The sequence below is a fragment of the Tachyglossus aculeatus genome, chromosome 4 (assembly GCF_015852505.1).
Source record: "Tachyglossus aculeatus isolate mTacAcu1 chromosome 4, mTacAcu1.pri, whole genome shotgun sequence".
In the NCBI taxonomy this organism is placed as follows: Eukaryota; Metazoa; Chordata; class Mammalia; order Monotremata; family Tachyglossidae; genus Tachyglossus; species Tachyglossus aculeatus.
The window spans coordinates 95,942,335-95,961,107 of NC_052069.1; the positions used below are offsets into that span (position 1 = coordinate 95,942,335).

Here is an 18,773-nt window from a genome sequence, read left to right on the forward strand (position 1 = left end):
GGGCAATATTCCTGAACATGTCGGCTCAGTGGAAAGAGCATGGGATTGGGAGTCAGAGGTCTTGGGTTCTAATCCCAGCTTCGCCACTTATCGGCTGTGTGACTTTGAGCAAATCACTTAACTTCTCTGTGCCTCAGTGACCTCATCTGTAAAGTGAGAATTAAGACTGAGACCCATGTGGGACAACCTGATCACCATGTATCCCCCCAGCACTTAGAATAGTGCTTTGCACATAGTAAGTGCTTAACAAATACAATTATTATTATTATTATTATTATTATTATTATGTGAGAAGAAGAGAAGCAGTCTGGTATAGTGGAAAGAACCCGAGCTTGTGAGTCAGAGGTCATGGGTTCTAGTCCCGGCTCCACCACTTGTCAGCTGTGTGACCTTGGGGAAATCACTTCACTTCTCTGGGCCTCGGTTACCTCATCTGTAAAATAGGGATGAAGACTGTGAGCCCACAGTAAGTGCTTAATAAATGCCATTATTATGTCACAAACAACTAGGTCCATTTGTAGGAAGGGCCACCCAAAGTAGCCCGTGCTGAGGTGCCCTCAAGAAGTCTTGCTATGATTTTGTTACAGGAAAGGAACATTCTTTTTAAAGTTGAAATAGGGGGCTCAATCAAGTGGTACTTCTGGAGCATTTACTGTGGGCAGAACATTGTACAAGGAATTTAGGGAAGGACAATAGAGTAGGTAAAAGGCAATCAGCTCACTCCTTCCTATCTCACTACTCTCCCACTACAGCACAGCCCACACACTTCGCTCCTCGAATGCGAAATGTATGGGCTTGATCTTGTCTATCTTGCCACTGACCTCTCGACCATGTCCTGCCTCTGGCCTGGAACACTGTCCCTTCTCATATCTGTCAGACAATTACTCTCCCCCCATTCAAAGCCTTCATGAAGGCACATCTCCTCCAATAGGCCTTCCCTAAGCCCTCATTTCCTCTTTTCCCACTCCCTCTAGGTCACTCTGACTTGCTCCCTTTATTCACCACCCCTGCCCTTAACCCCACAGTACTTACATACCTATCTGTAATGTATTTATTTAATATCTATCTCCCGCTCTAGACTGTAAGCTCATTGTGGGCAGGGAATGTGTCTGTTATATTGCTGTATTTTCCCATGTGCTTAGTACAGTACCGCACACACAGTAAGCATTCAATAAATACAATTGATTCTTACCTTACCTTGTTGATCTCCTACTTCAAACATGCCCGCTCCAGTCCTAGAAAGCCAGCCAGCCCTGTGTGTCTTGTGCTCGTTTTTCCTGCAGCCGACGCCTTGCCCACACCCTCCCTCTGGCTGGGAACTCCCTCCCCCTTCATATCTGACAGTCCACCACTTTCCCCACCTTTAAAACCTTCTTAAAAATCACATCTCCTCCAAGAGGCCTTCCCTGATTAAGCTCTCACTTTGCCTATCCACCCTCTCTTCACAAGTATGCCCTTGGCTAACTAGCCCTTCAGTACTCACCCCAGCCCCAAAGCACTTATGTAAGTACCTTATTCTCTACTACTTACCCTAGCTGTAATTTAATGCCCTTCTCCCCTCCTATCTCTCTGGCCATTCATTCTCAGTCTCTGTTGCAGTTTCCTCCTCTGAGCTTAGTACAGTGATCTGCACACAGGAAATGCTCAATAAATATGAATGAATGAATTTATGCAGATGATTCCCAAATCTACATCTCCAACCCTGATCTCTTACTCTCTGCAGTCTCATATTTCCTCCTGCCTTCAAGACATCTCTTCTTGGATGTCCTGCTGTCACCTCAAACTTAACCTGTCCAAAACAGAACTCTATGTTCCCACCCAAACCCTGACCTCCCTCAGACCTTCCCATCATTGTACACAGCATTACCAATCTTCCCGTCTCACAAGCCCATAAATTTGGTGTTTTCCTCGACTCATCTCTTTCATTCAACCCATGTATTCTATCTGTCACTAAATCCTGTTGATTGAACCTTCACGACATTGCTAAAATCTGAACTTTCATCTCCATCCAAACTGGTACCATGTTAATCCAAGCACTTATCCTATCCTACCTGATTATTGTATCTGCCTCCTTACTGACCTCGCCGCCTCCCATCTCTCTCCCCTCCAGTACATACCTCACTCTGCTGCCAGGATCATTTTACTACAGAAACGTTTAGGCCATGTTTCCCCATTCCTCAAGAACCTCCAGGAGTTGCCTATCCACCGCCACATAATGAAAACAGGACACTTTTCATCTCACATCCAGTATTAATTTTATCACAAGTGAAATTCAAAGGTGAGTGTGCACTTAAATACCTGGCCATATATTAGAGATAGCTATACATATATTAGCAAAGAGATCATTTTTTTTAAAAAAAAGCACTTAACCCTCTAGCTCAATGATTATCAACCAATGTTTTGTGTTATCTCTGGGGATTTTGAACTCTTCTCCCTAATGCCTAGCTCCTAAGACCCTTATAACCTCTCATTAACCTTCCATGCCCCCACCCCCACCCCCCGGCACCCCCAAAAGCTGGCAAAATGTCAATGTTTCTTAGCTTCAGAGAAGGTGTCAGAGCGTGTTAGTCTCTTCATAATTGGAGGAGGAAGAAATGTTACTTTCAAAGAAAGGAGGGAAAAGACCCCATGAGGGAACAAATCAGAGAGATCAAACAGAGGGTGGGGGGTGTGAGCAGGACAGCAAATCCTGACCCAGATAATGAAAGTGGAGGGAGAAGCTTCAACTGCCTGAAGAGTTGTTCCTGATGCTCCTGTCTTCTACTCCTTCTGTACTCTGAGGGAAGTACTCCTGTCACATGATGTATCTTAAATATCCCCCCCAAAAGGGAAAAATGATTTAAATGTTAAGACAAAAGTGTCATCACAACAGCGTATTGAGGCTAAAATATTTTAAGCTGTCAAAGAAATGAAGCATAAAAGGAAGAGAGGTATCGAGTGTATTTTGAAAAGGGCAAGAGGAGAGTGTGACACCCTGCCAAAAGTTTAGCCAACCATGGGTCCGACTCCTATATTCGTCGGGACTTTGAAAACGTCCATTCAGACTTTCTACCACAAGGTGGCATCGTGAAGCCGCAAGCAGGACTGGGTACAAGTCTCTCAGGTCAAACCAGCTGAAGGTATAAACTCCTGTCTTGATCCTCTGAGCATCCACCTCGGCAGAAGCAAATTTCACTTGCCATTGTATCATACGTTGGGTACTAAAAGGTATAGGCCTGGGTTGCAGCATACCGCATCTAACTACAGACTAAACGGGGCACTTGTGTGAGTATGGTATGAAAGGAGATGGTGTAATTCAAAAAGCGTTGCAAGAAAAGCAGCAAGAGATCACATGGACTGAATTTCTGAAACCTATTTTTTTAAAGTTTGACAAATTAGAAAATATAAATGCCTCTACTCACCACTTACCCTGATCTACAAACATGTCCCTTTAAAATAATGATACCTACTAAAGTATCTTCATGTAACATTTTCCTCTAATAAAAGCACATATAAAAATAGGATTATTATAAATTCTCTTGATCAATAGCAGACAAAATCCTCAACTTAGCTGATGGTCAGAACAGAAATTCAGGGCAGGACATTTCAGTGTCTCTAAACAAGGGCTGATACTAACCCTTGCTGTGGAAATCCTGATATAACAGCAAGGGGTTTTCCCCATGTTTGCTGATCCTCCAACCTGCTCCCAATGAAGACTAGACTGCCAAAGACACCTAAAAATCACAAAAACACCTGATATGGTGGCAAGCCAGTTTCCTTCTTCCTGCCGTGAAAGACACTTCCGAGGAGCTAAGATCTAAGTAGCTCTCTACAGTGTGACTGCCTCTCTGACTACCCGACAGGGAAGGAACCCAGGCAGGTGAGATTTGCAACAATTTCTTTCAATTCTTGAAATTGGGGGTGGGGAGGTTGGGGAGAAGGGAGAACTTTTCCAAGAACAATGTGTTCTGTGGAATAGGACCAAAGGGAAGATATTTTGAGAGCAAGCATTTAAATCATCAAAATGATGAAGTCAATGCCTCGTAGTGTATATTATGCTGTAGAAAGTGAGCTTACAGATGATTCGGATGATCTTTAGCCTAACTACAGGGCATGCCCAGTGACTGAGTAATGCAACTGCTTCTAAACATTTGCAGTTTCCTCATCTCCTTATGAAGCCTTGTCTCTCACATGGTCACTGTTATAATTGCAAGCTCCTCAGGCCAAAGGTGTACAGAAAAGCAGGATTCAGAAAGAAGTTGAATTTGATTAAGAGGTCAAAGAGATATGCTGCCTGTGGCCAATCAGCAGCCACACAGAGAGCATTCTAATGGACAGCCATTTTGGTCCAGAAAACCACCCAAAGCAAAACAAATGGGAGGATTGAACCAACCCAGCTGAATAGAGCTGAAAGAGAAAAATCCCTTGTGATTCTAGAATCCTAAAGTTTCCTAGTGGTTGATTAGCATTTACTCCCTGTTCCTTCTTTAAAGATAATACCTTCCTAACCTTTCAGATTGTAAGCCCCCACAAAGACAGGGACCACTGTCTAATTCCCACCTGGGTAATCTTTCTCAGCTCTTCGTACAGTGCTGTGCCTAAGGTAAGCACTTAAGAAACTAGACTGGAGACCTTAAGCTCATAGTGGGCAGGGAATGTGACTATGAACTCTGTAATACTGTTATATTGTACTCTCTCAAGCACTTAGTTCAGTGCTCTGCACATACTAAGTGCTCAATAAATACAACTGATTCTACCATTACTAGTTCCTTAGATGGAGAATGCTAAAAGCAACGGGAGGGAAAGAGGCAAATGCAAAACCATTTGTATGACAGGTTTATGCTATTTGATGATTGTACGGTACCAAACCAAATGCGTGTCCCCTCTTCCAGCCAACAGGTTGGGATTTTGATCTTGGCAAATCCGCATGATCAACATCAGCTGCCCAGTTCCTAGGAAACACAAGATGCCACAGGGAACAAGTCCAGGAGGTTTACAGACTGCAGTGCATAATCTAATTGGGAAGGCATGGAAAACCAGTTAGGCTCCAGACATTATCAGGTGCAAGGACTTTATCTTGATCAAGGTTGAAAGTTTAATATGCACGTAAGCCACTAACTGCCAAGTGAGCAATATGTGGGTGACCTGCCTTTACCATTCCGACTCTTCCACCTAACCTTAAGGAACAGTGAGTTCAGTATATTCGCATTCATTAAACTTAGTGAACAACAAAAACAAAAATCAGCTTCCTGATGCTTCCTTGAATCACCTGCCTTGTGATAACTGCAAATCACCAGCAGTACCTGATGTGATTAGGAAAAAGATTAACTTGGCACTTAAAATTTCAATAATAGAAAAAGCTTATTCCAGAAGAAATGCATTAAACGGATATGGTTTGGTGCAGAAGGATGTTTCTCATAGGTGCAGGGAGAGGCCCAGGAAGCTACATGGCGGGATGATGCATTTGGGTGACTGATCCCTTGATTCTCGCAGCATGGATGAATTTGGACAATGTGGACTGGGTCTCATCTTCATTTGGAAGGAGGGTTCTTGGGAGGGAGGAGCTTGTATGTGTTGAAGTAGCCCACAACTTGCTGGGGAACCTCTGCCAGAACACACTGAGCAAGCGCTTCTTTGGGGGCCTAGAAAAGAGAATAGAGTCCAAGGTTGCAAGCTGGAAACTGGGCTAAAGACCCAGGTCCTACCCTCACTCCTTTCTTGCCAGGCATGGGGCAAGGGACTGGATAATAAACAGACTTCATACAACAGACACACTACTTCATCCCATCAATTGCTCTTTCTGGAGTTTTGTTAGTATTGTCCACTTCTTAATGCCTGAAAGGAAGCATTTCCTGATTAATAATAATAATAATGATGGTGTTTGTTAAGTGCTTACTATGTGCAAAAAGCTGTTCTAAGCACTGGGGGATACAAGGTGATCAGGTTGTCCCACATGGGGCTCACAGTCTTCATCCCCATTTTACAGATGAGGTAACTGAGGCCCAGAGAAGTTGAGTGACTTGCCCAAAGTCACATGGCACACAAGTGGTGGAGCCGGGATTCGTCATGACCTTTGACTCCCAAGCCTGGGCTCTTTCCACTGAGCCACACTGCTTCTCCATGACGAGGACTAACCTCATCTTCCCAAAGGTTTTCCCAATACTGAAAAAGCATCTTGGTGTAGTGGATAGAGCACAGGCCTAGGAGTCATAAAGTCATGGGTTCTAATCCCTGCTCTGCCACTTGTCTGCTGCTTGACCTTGGGTAAGTCACTGCACTTCTCTGTGAATCAGTTACCTCATCTGTAAAATGGGGATTGAGACTGAGCACCCAACATGGGACAGGAATTGTCCCCAACCCAATTTGCTTGTGTCCATCCCAGCAGCTTAGTATGTTGCCTTGCACATAGTAAGCACTTAAATACCATAATAATTATTATTACTATTACAGTACCACCATCCTCCCTGTCTCACAACTTTTCCATTATCCTCATCTCATCTCTCTCACTCAACACGCATACTCAATCTGTCACTAAATCCTGTCAGTTCTATCTTCACAACAAGGCTAAAATCCACCCTTTCCTCTCCATCTAAACTGCTACCATGCTGATTCAAGGACTTGTCTTATCTCACCTTGACTACTGCATTAGTCTCCTCACTGACCTCCCTGCCTCCTGTCTTCCCTCCCCATTCCATACTTTATTTGCTACCTGGATCGTATTTCTAAAAAAAGTTCAGTCTAAATCTCCCCGCTCCTCAAAGATCACCAGTGGTTCACCATCCACCTCCTAATTAAACAACAACTCCTTATCACTGGCTTTAAGGAACTTAATCAGCTCTTCCTCTCCTCCCTAACCTCCAACTCCCACCCAACCCACACACTTTGCTCCTCTAATGCCAACCCACTCTCTGTACTTCTAAGTCACCTGCCTTGTCATTAACTGCTTGCTCACATGTTCCCTCATGCCTGGAACTCCCACCCCCTTCATTTCCAACAGACCACTACCCTCCCCATCTTCGAAGCCCTACTAAAATCGTATCTCCTCCTAGAGGCCTTCCCTAACTAAATTTCCCCTATTCACCCTACCTTCTGGATTCACCTTACCCCCATCCCTACAGCATTTATGTACATATCTTTATACTCTGCCTTTTCCCCTTCCTGTAGTTTATTTTAATGTCTGTCTCCCCTACTAAACTTTAAGTTTCTTGGGGGGCAAGAATTGTGTCAGCGTGGCTCAGTGGGAAAAGCACGGGCTTGGGAGTCAGAGGTCGTGGGTTCAAATCCCGGCTCCGCCACGTGTCTGCTGTGTGACCTTGGGCAAGCCACTTAACTTCTCTGTGCCTCAGTTACCTCATCTGTAAAATGGGGATTAATACTGTGAGCCCCACGTGGGACAACCTGATCACCGTGTATCCTCCCCAGTGCTTAGAACAGTGCTTTGCACATAGTAAGCGCTTAACAAATGCCAATATTATTATTATTATTATTAAACTGTATTACTCATCCAAGTGCTTAATATAGTTCTCTGCACAATGTAAGATCTCAAATAGCAATGATTGATTGATAAGAAGACTGAAATACAGCTAAATCTACTGGGTAACTAAGGCAGCACTAGTGACAATTCATCATTCATTCAATCATATTTATTGAGCACTTACTGTGTGCAAAGCACTGTACCTAACACTTGGCCCAGTCAATCATTCAGTGGTATTTATTGAGACCTTACTGTGTGAGGAGCACTATACTAAGTGCTTGGAAGAGTGCAGTATAGCAGAGTTGGTTGATATGATTCCTGCCCTCAAGGATCTTTCAATCTAGTGGGGGAGACAATGAAAAAAAAGTACATATAGGGAAAGAAGCAGAGTATAACAATTAATCAATCAATGGTATTTTTTGAGCACTTTGTGCAGAACACTGTACTAAGTATTTGGGAGAGTACAACACAACAAAGCTGGTAGTCAAGTTACCTGCCCATAATTATCTTACAGTCTAGAGATTGTGTATATAAGTATTGTGGGCTGGGGTGAGTACTGAAATACTCAAGTCCCTTAAGGGAGGGACTAATTAATAATTGGCTTCTCAGGAATTTGAAGGATTTATGATTAAGACTAATTGCAGGCATTTTTAGAGCAATTTTTTTCTGAAAGTTGATGGTTCTCACAATCCACCTATGATTCTGATGATTTCCTATAATTTCCTATCACTGTCAGCATTGAAATGCATGAAATAAGTCTCAGTCCTCTGCTCCACTCCCTGCTTTTCTCTCAGATGATCTGTCCTGTTCCACGCAAGTGAGAAGCAGTGTAGTATAGTGGAAAGAGCATGGATGTGGGAGTCAGGGGACCTGGATTCTAATTCTAGCTCTGTCACGTGTCTGCTTTGTGACCCTGGACAATTGATTTCACTTATCTGTACCTCAATTACCTCATCTGTGAAATAGGGGTTAAGACTGTAAGTCCCATGTAGGATAGGGCCAATGCCCAACCTGATTACCTTATATCTTTCCCAGTGCTTAATACAGTGCCTCGCACATAGTAAGTGCTTAAATAGCATTTTAAAAAAAAACACAACGAATAGTGAGTTGGTATTTTCTGATACTTGTTCACCAAGAATAACCTCTAAAGTTGAATAGGTTCAGGTATACCACATTCCACCACCATATGTCAGGGGTGTGTGAGCAAAGCAGTTCCAGGATTTCTATGGGTAACAATGTTGGATTGCAGGGTCTGTTTGGGGAAATCCTCAATATTGGGCTGCAAAGTCCAAGGTCCAAGTGTGGGATTTGAGAGTGGGAGGGGGGGAGTGCGGAGCAGATGGAAAGCTTGAGAAGTGATGTTCCTTTATTTCCACTGTACTGTTCTCCCTGCTCCTAGACACTCTGAGGCATAAGTCAATTACAGAGGCATGAAGAAAGTCAAGTAGTTTCCATAACTAACAATAATCATAACTGTGGTATTTAAGTGTTTATTATTATTTTTCAGGCACTGTACTAAGTGCTGGGGCTAGATTAGACATAGTCCCTGTCCCATATCAGACTCACAGTCTTAATCCCCATTTTACAGATGAACTACTGAGGCACAGAAGAGTGAAGTGACTTGCCCAAGGTCACACAGCAGACAAGTGGCAGAACCGGAATTAAAACTCATGTCCTTCTGACCCTAAGCCCGTGTTCTATCCACTAGGCAATATGGTTTCTCTTGTAACTCCCACCAACTCACATGAACAAATTTCCCCTGGAGGCTTTTAGGAATGTGAGACAGAGCAGATTCTCCAATCTTCATCATCATCAATCGTATTTATTGAGCGCTTACTGTGTGCAGAGCACTGTACTAAGCGGTTGGGAAGTACAAATTGGCAACATATAGAGACAGTCCCTACCCAACAGTGGGCTCACAGTCTAAAAGGGGGAGACAAAACCAAACATACTAACAAAATAAAATAAATAAGGATCAAGCTCCTGATCAAAGGTTAGTCTGGCCCTGAAGGTGGGTGGGGGGTGCTGATCATTTATCCCCTCAATATGGCCCCAAGACCTATGCTCATCGTGTCTGAGGACCTAAGTGCATAAATGGCTCAGTGAAAACTAGTTCCACTATGAGTAATTCTTGCAGAAATCTGGCAGTAGTAAGAGCCTTGCATAGGAGCTTTCAGGAGCATCATTAGATTTAGCCAGTAAAGAAAGACCTGGAATTCCTGGCTGGGAGCCAATAATAATAATAATTACGGTGATTGTTAGCACTATGTGCCAAGCACTGTTCTAAGCAATGGGGTAGATATAAGTTAATCAGGTTGGACACAGTCCCTGTTCCCATTTTAAAGATTAGGTAATGGAGGCACAAAGAAGTGAAGTGATTTGCCCATGGTCACAGAGTAGATATGTAAAAGGGTCTGGATGATAACTCAAGTCCTTCTGATTCTCAAGTCCGTGCTTTATCCACTACGCCAATGCCACTTCTCGATAATAGGTCAACAGCTGATTTGGCTTCTACAGGAAGGACGGGGGAAATGGGCTCAAAATTCCCCCGACTTCCAGCTTGTTCTGTAGCTAGGTACTACAGGGACCAGTGGTAGGGGATGGAAAAGTTTCAGAGACAGAGTCCAAGGGCTATAGTGGAAGAAGCTGGGGGCAATAGCCTCCAGGTGGGAGGGGAGGGGGAACAATAAAATGGTAACTATGCAAAGAATGGGAAGTCTAAGAAAAATGATGGACAACGGAGAACGTGCTAACTTGTTACATCAATCAGTCATTGGTATTTATTGAGCGCTGTGTGCAGAGAGATCACTGCACTAAGCGCTTGGGAGATTATAAATCAACAGAGTTGGTAGACATACCAAAAAAAGTAATTCTGAAGCCCCATTCCCTGGAATTCTTAAACTGTATCTCTTTTTTAGTAAAACAAATTAAATGGCCCACCTAACCATCTTCCAGTATGAAGGAAATTAATTGTAAAATCCGGACCCTTCAGAAATCACAATGCACTTTCTTAGAGAATTGACCATGTACGTAAAAGCAAACCTGAAGAACATACAGTAAAGTTCTCTCACACTGTCTTTTAACAAAGGAAAAAAATATAGTTATATAAATGGGACTGGACCTAAAAATTTAGAAATGGCTATGAAAAACCTGAGTTCATCATAGAGTGTTAAAAAAATGATAAAGCAGCTTCTCAGTATGTGGCTAAAAGTCTATTTCTCATTCACTCTATCTTTGGTCTCCCATTCTAATTCCAGGAACCTCAAGATGCTCCACTTGTTGCCCATCTACTTCCACAAACAGAAACACCTCACCATTGGCTTTAATGCACTCAATCACCTTGCCCCCTCCTACCTCAACTCGCTACTCTCCTATAACCCAGCCTGTACACTTTACTCCTCTAAGGCTAACCTTTTCACTGTTCCTTGATCTCGTCTATCTCGCCACCAACCTCTCACCCAAGTCCTGCCTCTGACCTGGAACACCCTCCCTCCTCATATCCGACAATCACTCTCTCCGCTTTCAAAGCCTTGATTGCATGTCTCCTCCAAGAGACCTTCCCTGACAAAGCCCTCTTTCCCTTTTCTTCAACTCCCTTCTGTGCCGCCCTGACTGGCTCCCTTTATTCATTCTCCCCCACGTATATAACTGTAATTGATTTATATTCACTCCACTGTATTTACTGAGTGCTTACTGAGTGCCTGGCACTGTACTAAATGTCTGTCTCCCCCTCTACACTGTAAGCTTGTTGTGGGTAGGGAATGTGTCTGTTATATTGTTGTATTATACTCTCCCAAGCACTTAGTCAGTGCTCAGCACACAGTTAGTGCTCAATAAATACGATTAACTGACTGACAGAAATTCCGAATTTTCAGTTCTGCTGCCTGAGCCCCAGCTGGCCAGGAGCCCAGATGGACTTGCAGCCCTTGGTGCCAGAAGAGTCCAGTGGCATGGGAATCAGTCAGTCAGGGCCCACAGGATGCTAGTCTATCAGCACTGAGGACAGAGAGGGGATACTCACGTTCTGGAATTGTCGGAAAGGCACAAACTGGACAATGTCTCGAATGGCTGCCTCGCCCGTCGGGGACCTGAGGGCCCCGCCATCGCCATCCAGGAACTCCATGGCACTGAAATCAGCTCCACCAACCCCGATGATGATGATGGACATAGGAAGCTTGGCGGCATTCACGATGGCCTGACGGGTGGCATCAAGGTCGGTGATCACGCCATCCGTGATTATCAGGAGCACAAAATATTGCTGTCAGACAAGACAGACCTGGTTATGCTCACAAGTAACTGGTGCCCTGCTCATCACAAGGGACAGAGGAAGATGTGTCAAGGCTTCCCCATCAAGCTCCAAAATTGAAGGCCACTTCTTATTCTGAACTCCCCCCCATCTTGTAGCCTTGTATTACTCCTTTTCTTGGCTCAGCTTCCCTCTTTGCCTGGAGTTAGGATAGCTTCTTCAGAACACGTAGGTGGCAGGGTGGCTTGAACTCAGAAATAAAACATTCCCTCATGCCCCTCAGATCTGTTTCATATACTATGGCCAAGACTAACACACTACGAAGGGTCACGGAAGTGGGTCACTCAGTCACGTGAAATCCTGAAACAGGACTGAGGAAAGAAAGTTCCTCAGGAGACCACACCTGCCATACCAAGCAGCAGCCTATTCTGGAAATGCAACAATGAAAAAGGATGATCTGCTGGAGAGAGTGACATATCATATGTGAAAAACTAAAAGAAGTAAAAAAGCTGATGTGAGAAAGCAATAACTCCAGTAGAGGAAACAAACTGACAAAGTAAAACGGTGGGCCAAGTTGGCTTGGCTATCACAATACAATATGCCTATGAGAGACAAGTTGGGAAGGAGAAGTAAAATCATTCCTTTGCTCCTGCCATCACTACAGCTCATAATGAATTGGTCAACATGGTCAGTGACCAGTACTTGGATTTTTTAATTTTTTTAATTAAAGGGCAGAGGGGACAAAGGGGTTTCTTAAGAGCAACAAGGCCTAATGGAAAGAGCACGGCCCTGGGAGTCAGAGTTCCTGAGTTCTAATACTGACTCTGCCAGTTGCCTGCTGTGAGATCTTGGGCAAATCACTTAACTTCCCTGTGCCTCAATTTCCTCATCTGTAAAATGGGGATTCAATTAGCCTAGCCTCCCTCCTTAGACTGTGAGCTCCAAGTGGGATAAGGACTGTATCCGACTGGATTAACCTGTATCTAAAAGAAAAAAAGAACAAGCCCTGATTGTCCCGGAAATACTTAGAGAGCTAACCTCGGGGGCTCTGGCAAGGGTATTCAAGTCACACAACATTCCCAGAGTCCCCACTACCAACGCTCATGGCTGTGGGGGTGGGGGCATGTGCCAGAACAGCTGCTTTCCAGAGTCAGTCAGTTTTGAGCCAGCCCTACTTCTAAGTCTCTTTAGCTCTCCTTACAGCGAAAGTTTTTGTTGGGCTTCTTGATACCTGTATATAAAGTTTGAGGGCAGGCAAAAATCTTTGGGGGGAAAATTATGAAAGATGAGCAGAAAGAAGAGGTAGGGCAAGTCATCGGCAACAATGAGCCTGGTAAATACGCTACAATCCAGGAAAAGTAGACCACTCTAGAAGGGCAGAAGTTTCATGAAATGGAAAAAGGGACAGAGTGAAATAAAAAAGGGAAAGGATGAGTGCTGCATGTTGAAGGATTTAAATGGCATTATGGCCCATTCCAGGCTTCAGAGACAGCCTGAATTGCAGCCACTGCCTTAAAAAAGAAAATAATATTAAATCATGAAAGATTCAAAGATGTAAGGGCAGGGGGAAGAGTCTTTCCCTTCCCATGTCCTTCCAGCACCTCTGGCCTTACAAAATACTTACAGATGCTGTCTGTTGTTGGGTAGCTGCAGCAGCAAACCTGGCCACATGATTTATAATTGGAGAAAAGTTAGTGGGTCCGTATAACCTCAGCTGAGGAAGGCAGGACCGATAGGCATCTACAATGCCTTGGATTCCTAGAGAGTGAAATAATGAAGCATTAATAACGATTAGAGATGCAGCATAGCCTAGTGGATTGAGCACGGGCCTGGGAGTCACAAGGACCTGGCTTCTTATCCCACCTTCTCCACTTGTCTGCTGTGTGACCTTGGGCAAGTCAGTTCTCTCCTCTGTGCCTGTTATCTCATCTGTGAAATGGGGATTAAGACTCTAAGCCCCATGTGGCACATGGACTGTGTCTGACCTGATTACCTGATATCTACCCCAGTGCTTAGAACAGTGCCTGGCACATAAGAGTTTAACAAATACCATTTGAAAAAAAAAATGATGAAGCCCAATTATAGCAAGGGGACTGACTCTTCATTTGTCCGGGGGGTTGGGCAGGAAACTTGGGCATGAAGTGTTTTGAGGGGACCAGCATGGGGATGATCACCCCCAAGGAACTGTGGGCAGGGAATGTGTCTGTTTACTGTTATATGGTACTTCCCCAAGCGCTTAGTACAGTGTGCTGCACATAGTATGACTGAATAAATGAAAGAAAATGACTCAATCACAGCATCATTCCCAAATGGCCCTCTTTCCCAATATGGTGAAGAATGAGTAACTAAAGTTGTGAAAAATGTTTTATTGACCCTCTTCTAAAAGGAGCGATATGAAATCAGAATCTTCTACTAGGGTTAAAAGAGCAACTGAATTGGATATTTCAGGCATCTTGGCTGTAATATCCAACTGAATATTAGGGTAGGATGCCACCCTGTTTTATGTCTGCTGCGAGAAAATGTTCTATTCTCCAATGACACACTAATTTTACTGTGAACCACTACTCACAAACGAGGCAGTGAGACAAAGGCTGGAACCCACTATAAAGCAAGTAAATGGACCTCTAAAATGCAAGATGTTAGTAAACCTGTACTAAAGCATGTTAAAGCAACACCTCAAAATTGTGGATTAATAGGAAGAAATCCCTAACTGAATTCATGAAAAGGTCAAATCAGGGACACCTTTCTCTAACTCTATTCCAGGTTGGAGTCTTTAAGGGATCTTCCCAAACCCTTTACAGAGTGTTGGGCTCCTAGGCAGGGCCCACCCTTCTATCTCCTGCCCAACCTGGGCCGAGGACTCTGAGCTCCAGCTGGGCCCTTTTTTTCATTCATTCATTCAATCGTATTTATTGAGCGCTTATTGTGTGCAGAGCACTGTACTAAGCACTTGGGAGGTACAAGTTAGCAACATATAGAGATGGCCCCTACCCAACAGCGGGCTCACAGTCTGCCAGCTATCTTTCCCTGCTGTCCTGCCTTCCGTCTCTGCTGCTGTGATAGAGGACTTGTTAGAGGGAGGAATGGAAGAAAGAAGTACTACTGATTGATAATAAGAAGAAAGGAAGAAGGGAGAGAGGGAGGGAGGAAAGGAGGAGAGAGAAAAAGAAGAGGGAGGGAGAAAGTAAAAGAGAGAAGGAGGGAGGGAAGAAAATGATAGAGACCCAGAGACCTACAGACCACACAGAGACAGGGAGATGGAAATTCCTTAACTACATTCCTACTCCTCCCTCCTCTTTTCACCTTCCCTTCATGCTCTGCCCATCTTAGGTCCAGCAGGCAAGACCATTTCACTTTCCCCCATTTCACAGCCCCTCTGGGATCAGGCTTGAGAAGAGGCTTAAGCAGTGAGCCATGTTTATCCAGCAGGAAAGAGAGTCTTGCTTCATCAGGAAGTCTGGATTCAGGGAGACTCAATTCAGGAGGTTTTCAGTATTAGTAACATTAAACCAGGTACTGTTCTATCCTACTTTACATAATGGAGAGGAATGGTAATATGATAAATACAGAGACAATATCTGGGAGGTTTCAAAGTGGGACGAAAGTTTCAGTTTACAGTCCTCTCATTCTATTGCTTATAACTTACCTTTACAGAACGGGTTTGTTGGGTTGAAGTTCAATGGAAATTCATGTGACACCTGTCAACACACAGAAGGGAAACTGAGGCTTCTAGCCAGGTAGGGAAGCCTATGGTTTTAGTTTAGCTTAAGAAATGAAGGTCTCCTTACCTGCCACTGAGGAGGAATCTGAGCTCCAAACCCAAAGGCTGGAAACATTTTATCACTGAAAAAGATTTAAATAAACGAATGTTATTTTTTCTCCCCCTCTTTGAAGCTGAGGACCCGAATTAGTGGACATTTCTATTAGCAATCATCAGTTTTGATCACCAAGAGACTCATCAGGAACCATTTATAAATAAAAAATTTTCCAGTTCAGCGAACTCTTGAAGAACTCTTTAAATTTCTTAGAAAACTCTTTGTTAAATTGTGGTATATAAAAGAGTCCATTGAATTAGCTCAGAGATTTTTTTTTTATTTTAAGAAGATAAATAATTTTGCCCAGTCAGCCCTAGCTGTTTCCAGTAATTATGTTCTGCCTAAACAGTACAAAAATCAGTATGTGAATGATGAATATTTGTCAATGGTGTAAGATGTATTTTTGGCAGAATTTTAGCTGTTTTAACAATGTTGTGCAGAGTTTTTGGATAGGCTAGATCTGAAAGGCTGCTGCAGAAAACTCACAAGATGACAATGTTTCTGCAGATTAAAAAAAACAATCAGAGTAGGTTCAGGTTAAAATTATTTCAGTAATTTTTCCTGGCCATATCTTGAGGGTGAAACTAGTTTCCAGGATCGAACCCGAGGCTGAGCTGCAAACTGTGAGTTGGTTCACACCAATGAGGAGTAAAAGCAAATCCAACAAGGAAGTTGGCCAGCTCTGTTCAACACAGAACAATAAATGGATCATATGGTTGGTCTATGCTCAGTTCTCCTGGTTTCTCTACTGCTCAGTTTTTCTCTGGGTGTCTTTTAAATCTGTCAGCAGGAAGTGCCCTTATCTTTTCCTCCTCCTTCCTCTTCACCTTCTCCCCAACCTCCACAACCTGTGAGCAGTCCAGTGGAGAGAATGCAGCTCTGGGAACTGAAAGACCTGGGTTCCAGTGCCAGTACCACAGGAAGAGGAGTGCCTGCTGGGGCTATGCCATTAATGGTGAAGATTTTTGACCCAAAAACCACTTAGGGAGTTTTACAAGAATGAACTGGTCCAAAAGGAATCCTGAAAAGCAGCTGGTTAGTGTGGGGGGAAAAAAACCGCAATGACTACAGAGGCAGAGGCCTGTTGGGTCTTGGTGCCCAGCAGTGTCGGCACCCTACTACCTTATCTTTGGCTACGTAAAAAAAACATTTGTGGTACTTTGCGATATCGGCATTTCTGTCCACCTACTTGTTTGTTGCCCTCTGTCAGTCAGTTGCATTTACTGAACACTTATTATGTGCAGAGCACTGTACTAAGCACTTGGGAGTGTAAAAACATAACAAGATAATACACATTCCTTGCCCACAATGAGGCTATAGTCTAGTGCCCCCTCAGGAACACAACCAGCAGGGATGAGAGTGTGAGAGTGCCACTGAACAAACTTCTACCACTATAATCAATTCCTTCTTTCAGGGTCTCAGTTCTGAAGTCTCACAGCCAAGATTCATCCATCGTCCTCAACAGGAGACTTCATCCAACAACCTCAACCCTTCTACTATTTGCCCCGGGGGAAATGGGACCAGAGGTCATGAGCTTTAGGGTTCCACCTGACAACTTTCAGGAAATCTGGATGGGTATCAGTGAGTCCAACATAAATCTCTCACACTGTCCTCTCTGTGCCCCTTTGCCAGCCCCCTCTGCCCTGCCCTCCCCTTTTAACTTTTGTTCTAAAGCTACCTGCCTCTCCCCGCCACACCTGCAGATCCCAGAGATGCCAAACTCACTCCCATACCTCCGGCAAGACTCCAGGCCAAGATGACCCTGTGCATCCAAAACCCATTTCACCTCCTTTTTCAAAGAACACATTCATTCATTCATATTTATTGAGCGCTTACTGTGTGCAGAGCACTGTACTAAGCACTTGGGAAGTACAAGTTGGCAACATATACAGATGGTCCCTACTCAACAACGGGCTCACAGTCTAGAAGGGGGAGACAGACAACAAAATAAAACATACTAACAAAATAAAATAAATAGAATAGTAAATATGTACAGGTAAAATAAACAGAGTAATAAATCTGTACAAACATATATACAGGTGCTGTGGGGAGGGGGAGGTAGGGCGGGGGGGACGGGGAGGGGGAGAATACATTCATGAATATTCACATATTCAGCACTCCCTGCCTCTGCCCTTTCCCTGGCACATGAAAAGCAGAATTGCCTAGTGGATAGAGCACAGGCCTGGGTGTCAGAAGGACCTGGGTTTTAATCCCAGCTCCGCCACTTGTCTGTTGTGTGACCTTAGGCAAGTCATTTCACTTCTCTGTGCCTCAGTTAACTCATCTATAAAATGGGGTTTAAGACTGAGAAACCCATGCAGGACAGGGACTGTGTCCAACCTGATCGTTTTGTATCTACCCCAGTGCTAGTGCCTGTTTCTAGACTGTGAGCCCGTTGTTGGGTAGAGACCGTCTCTATATGTTGACTATTTGTACTTCCCCAAGTGCTTAGTACAGTGCTCTGCACACAGTGAACACTCAATAAATATAACTGAATGACTGAATGGTACATAAGCACTTAAATACCAAAACAAACCCCCCCCCCCCCAAAAAATGTATTGAGTCGTCATTTTTCACATGAGGAAACTGAGGCACCGAGAAATTAAGTGAGTTGCCCAAGTCGTACAGCAGGCCAGTCAGCAGAGCCGGGATTAAAATCCAGATGCTCTGATTCCCAGATCCATGCTCTTCCCTCTAGGCCATGTGGCGCATCCCCTCATCCATCATCACACCAAACCTTGGCTGGAAGAAGCCAACCCAGATAGAGCCACACCAGCCATGGCTGGAGAAGGCCTCAGCTTCCGCAGCCATGACCACGAGGATCCTCGAAATGAACAGAATGACTCCAACCATTAGCCTGAATTACTTAGTGAGTTTGAACGAATATTAGCACTGGACGTGATGGAACATGAGACACACATGCAGCTTGTGGAGCTGATCAGTACCAGCTGACAAGAGGAGGAAATAGCTCTGATACCACCATAAGCAGTGTAATGGAATGATGTCATGTAGAGGCCCCATAAAATCCAGTAACTTCAGGTTCACAAATGGGTTAATAGGAGGGCCCTACTCACAACTGCTGCTGACCTGGCGAGTTTTCCACAAAGATGAAGAGACAGAATTGGTAGTACAAAAGAAAGAAGAGTGACCTAATGGATAAAGCATGGGCCTGGGAGTCGGGAGGACCTGGGTTCGAATTCCACTCTGTCACTGGTCTGCTGTGTGTTTTTGGGCAAGTTACTTCACTTCTCTGTGCCTC

General features: G+C 44.1%; 1 protein-coding gene across 1 annotated transcript in view; it reads right to left on the reverse strand.

The window, feature by feature from the left end:
• Positions 1 to 5,060: 5,060 nt before the first annotated feature.
• The window catches only part of CPNE3 (copine 3), a 63,011-nt gene continuing 49,298 nt past the window's right edge, over positions 5,061 to 18,773 (reverse strand). The window contains exons 12-16 of the mRNA XM_038745250.1: positions 15,488 to 15,542; positions 15,346 to 15,397; positions 13,324 to 13,457; positions 11,475 to 11,711; positions 5,061 to 5,621 (exon numbers count right to left, since the gene is read on the reverse strand). Coding sequence (XP_038601178.1) covers positions 5,511 to 5,621; positions 11,475 to 11,711; positions 13,324 to 13,457; positions 15,346 to 15,397; positions 15,488 to 15,542 — 589 coding nt within the window. The 3' untranslated portion in view covers positions 5,061 to 5,510. The remainder of the gene's footprint in view (positions 5,622 to 11,474; positions 11,712 to 13,323; positions 13,458 to 15,345; positions 15,398 to 15,487; positions 15,543 to 18,773) is intronic.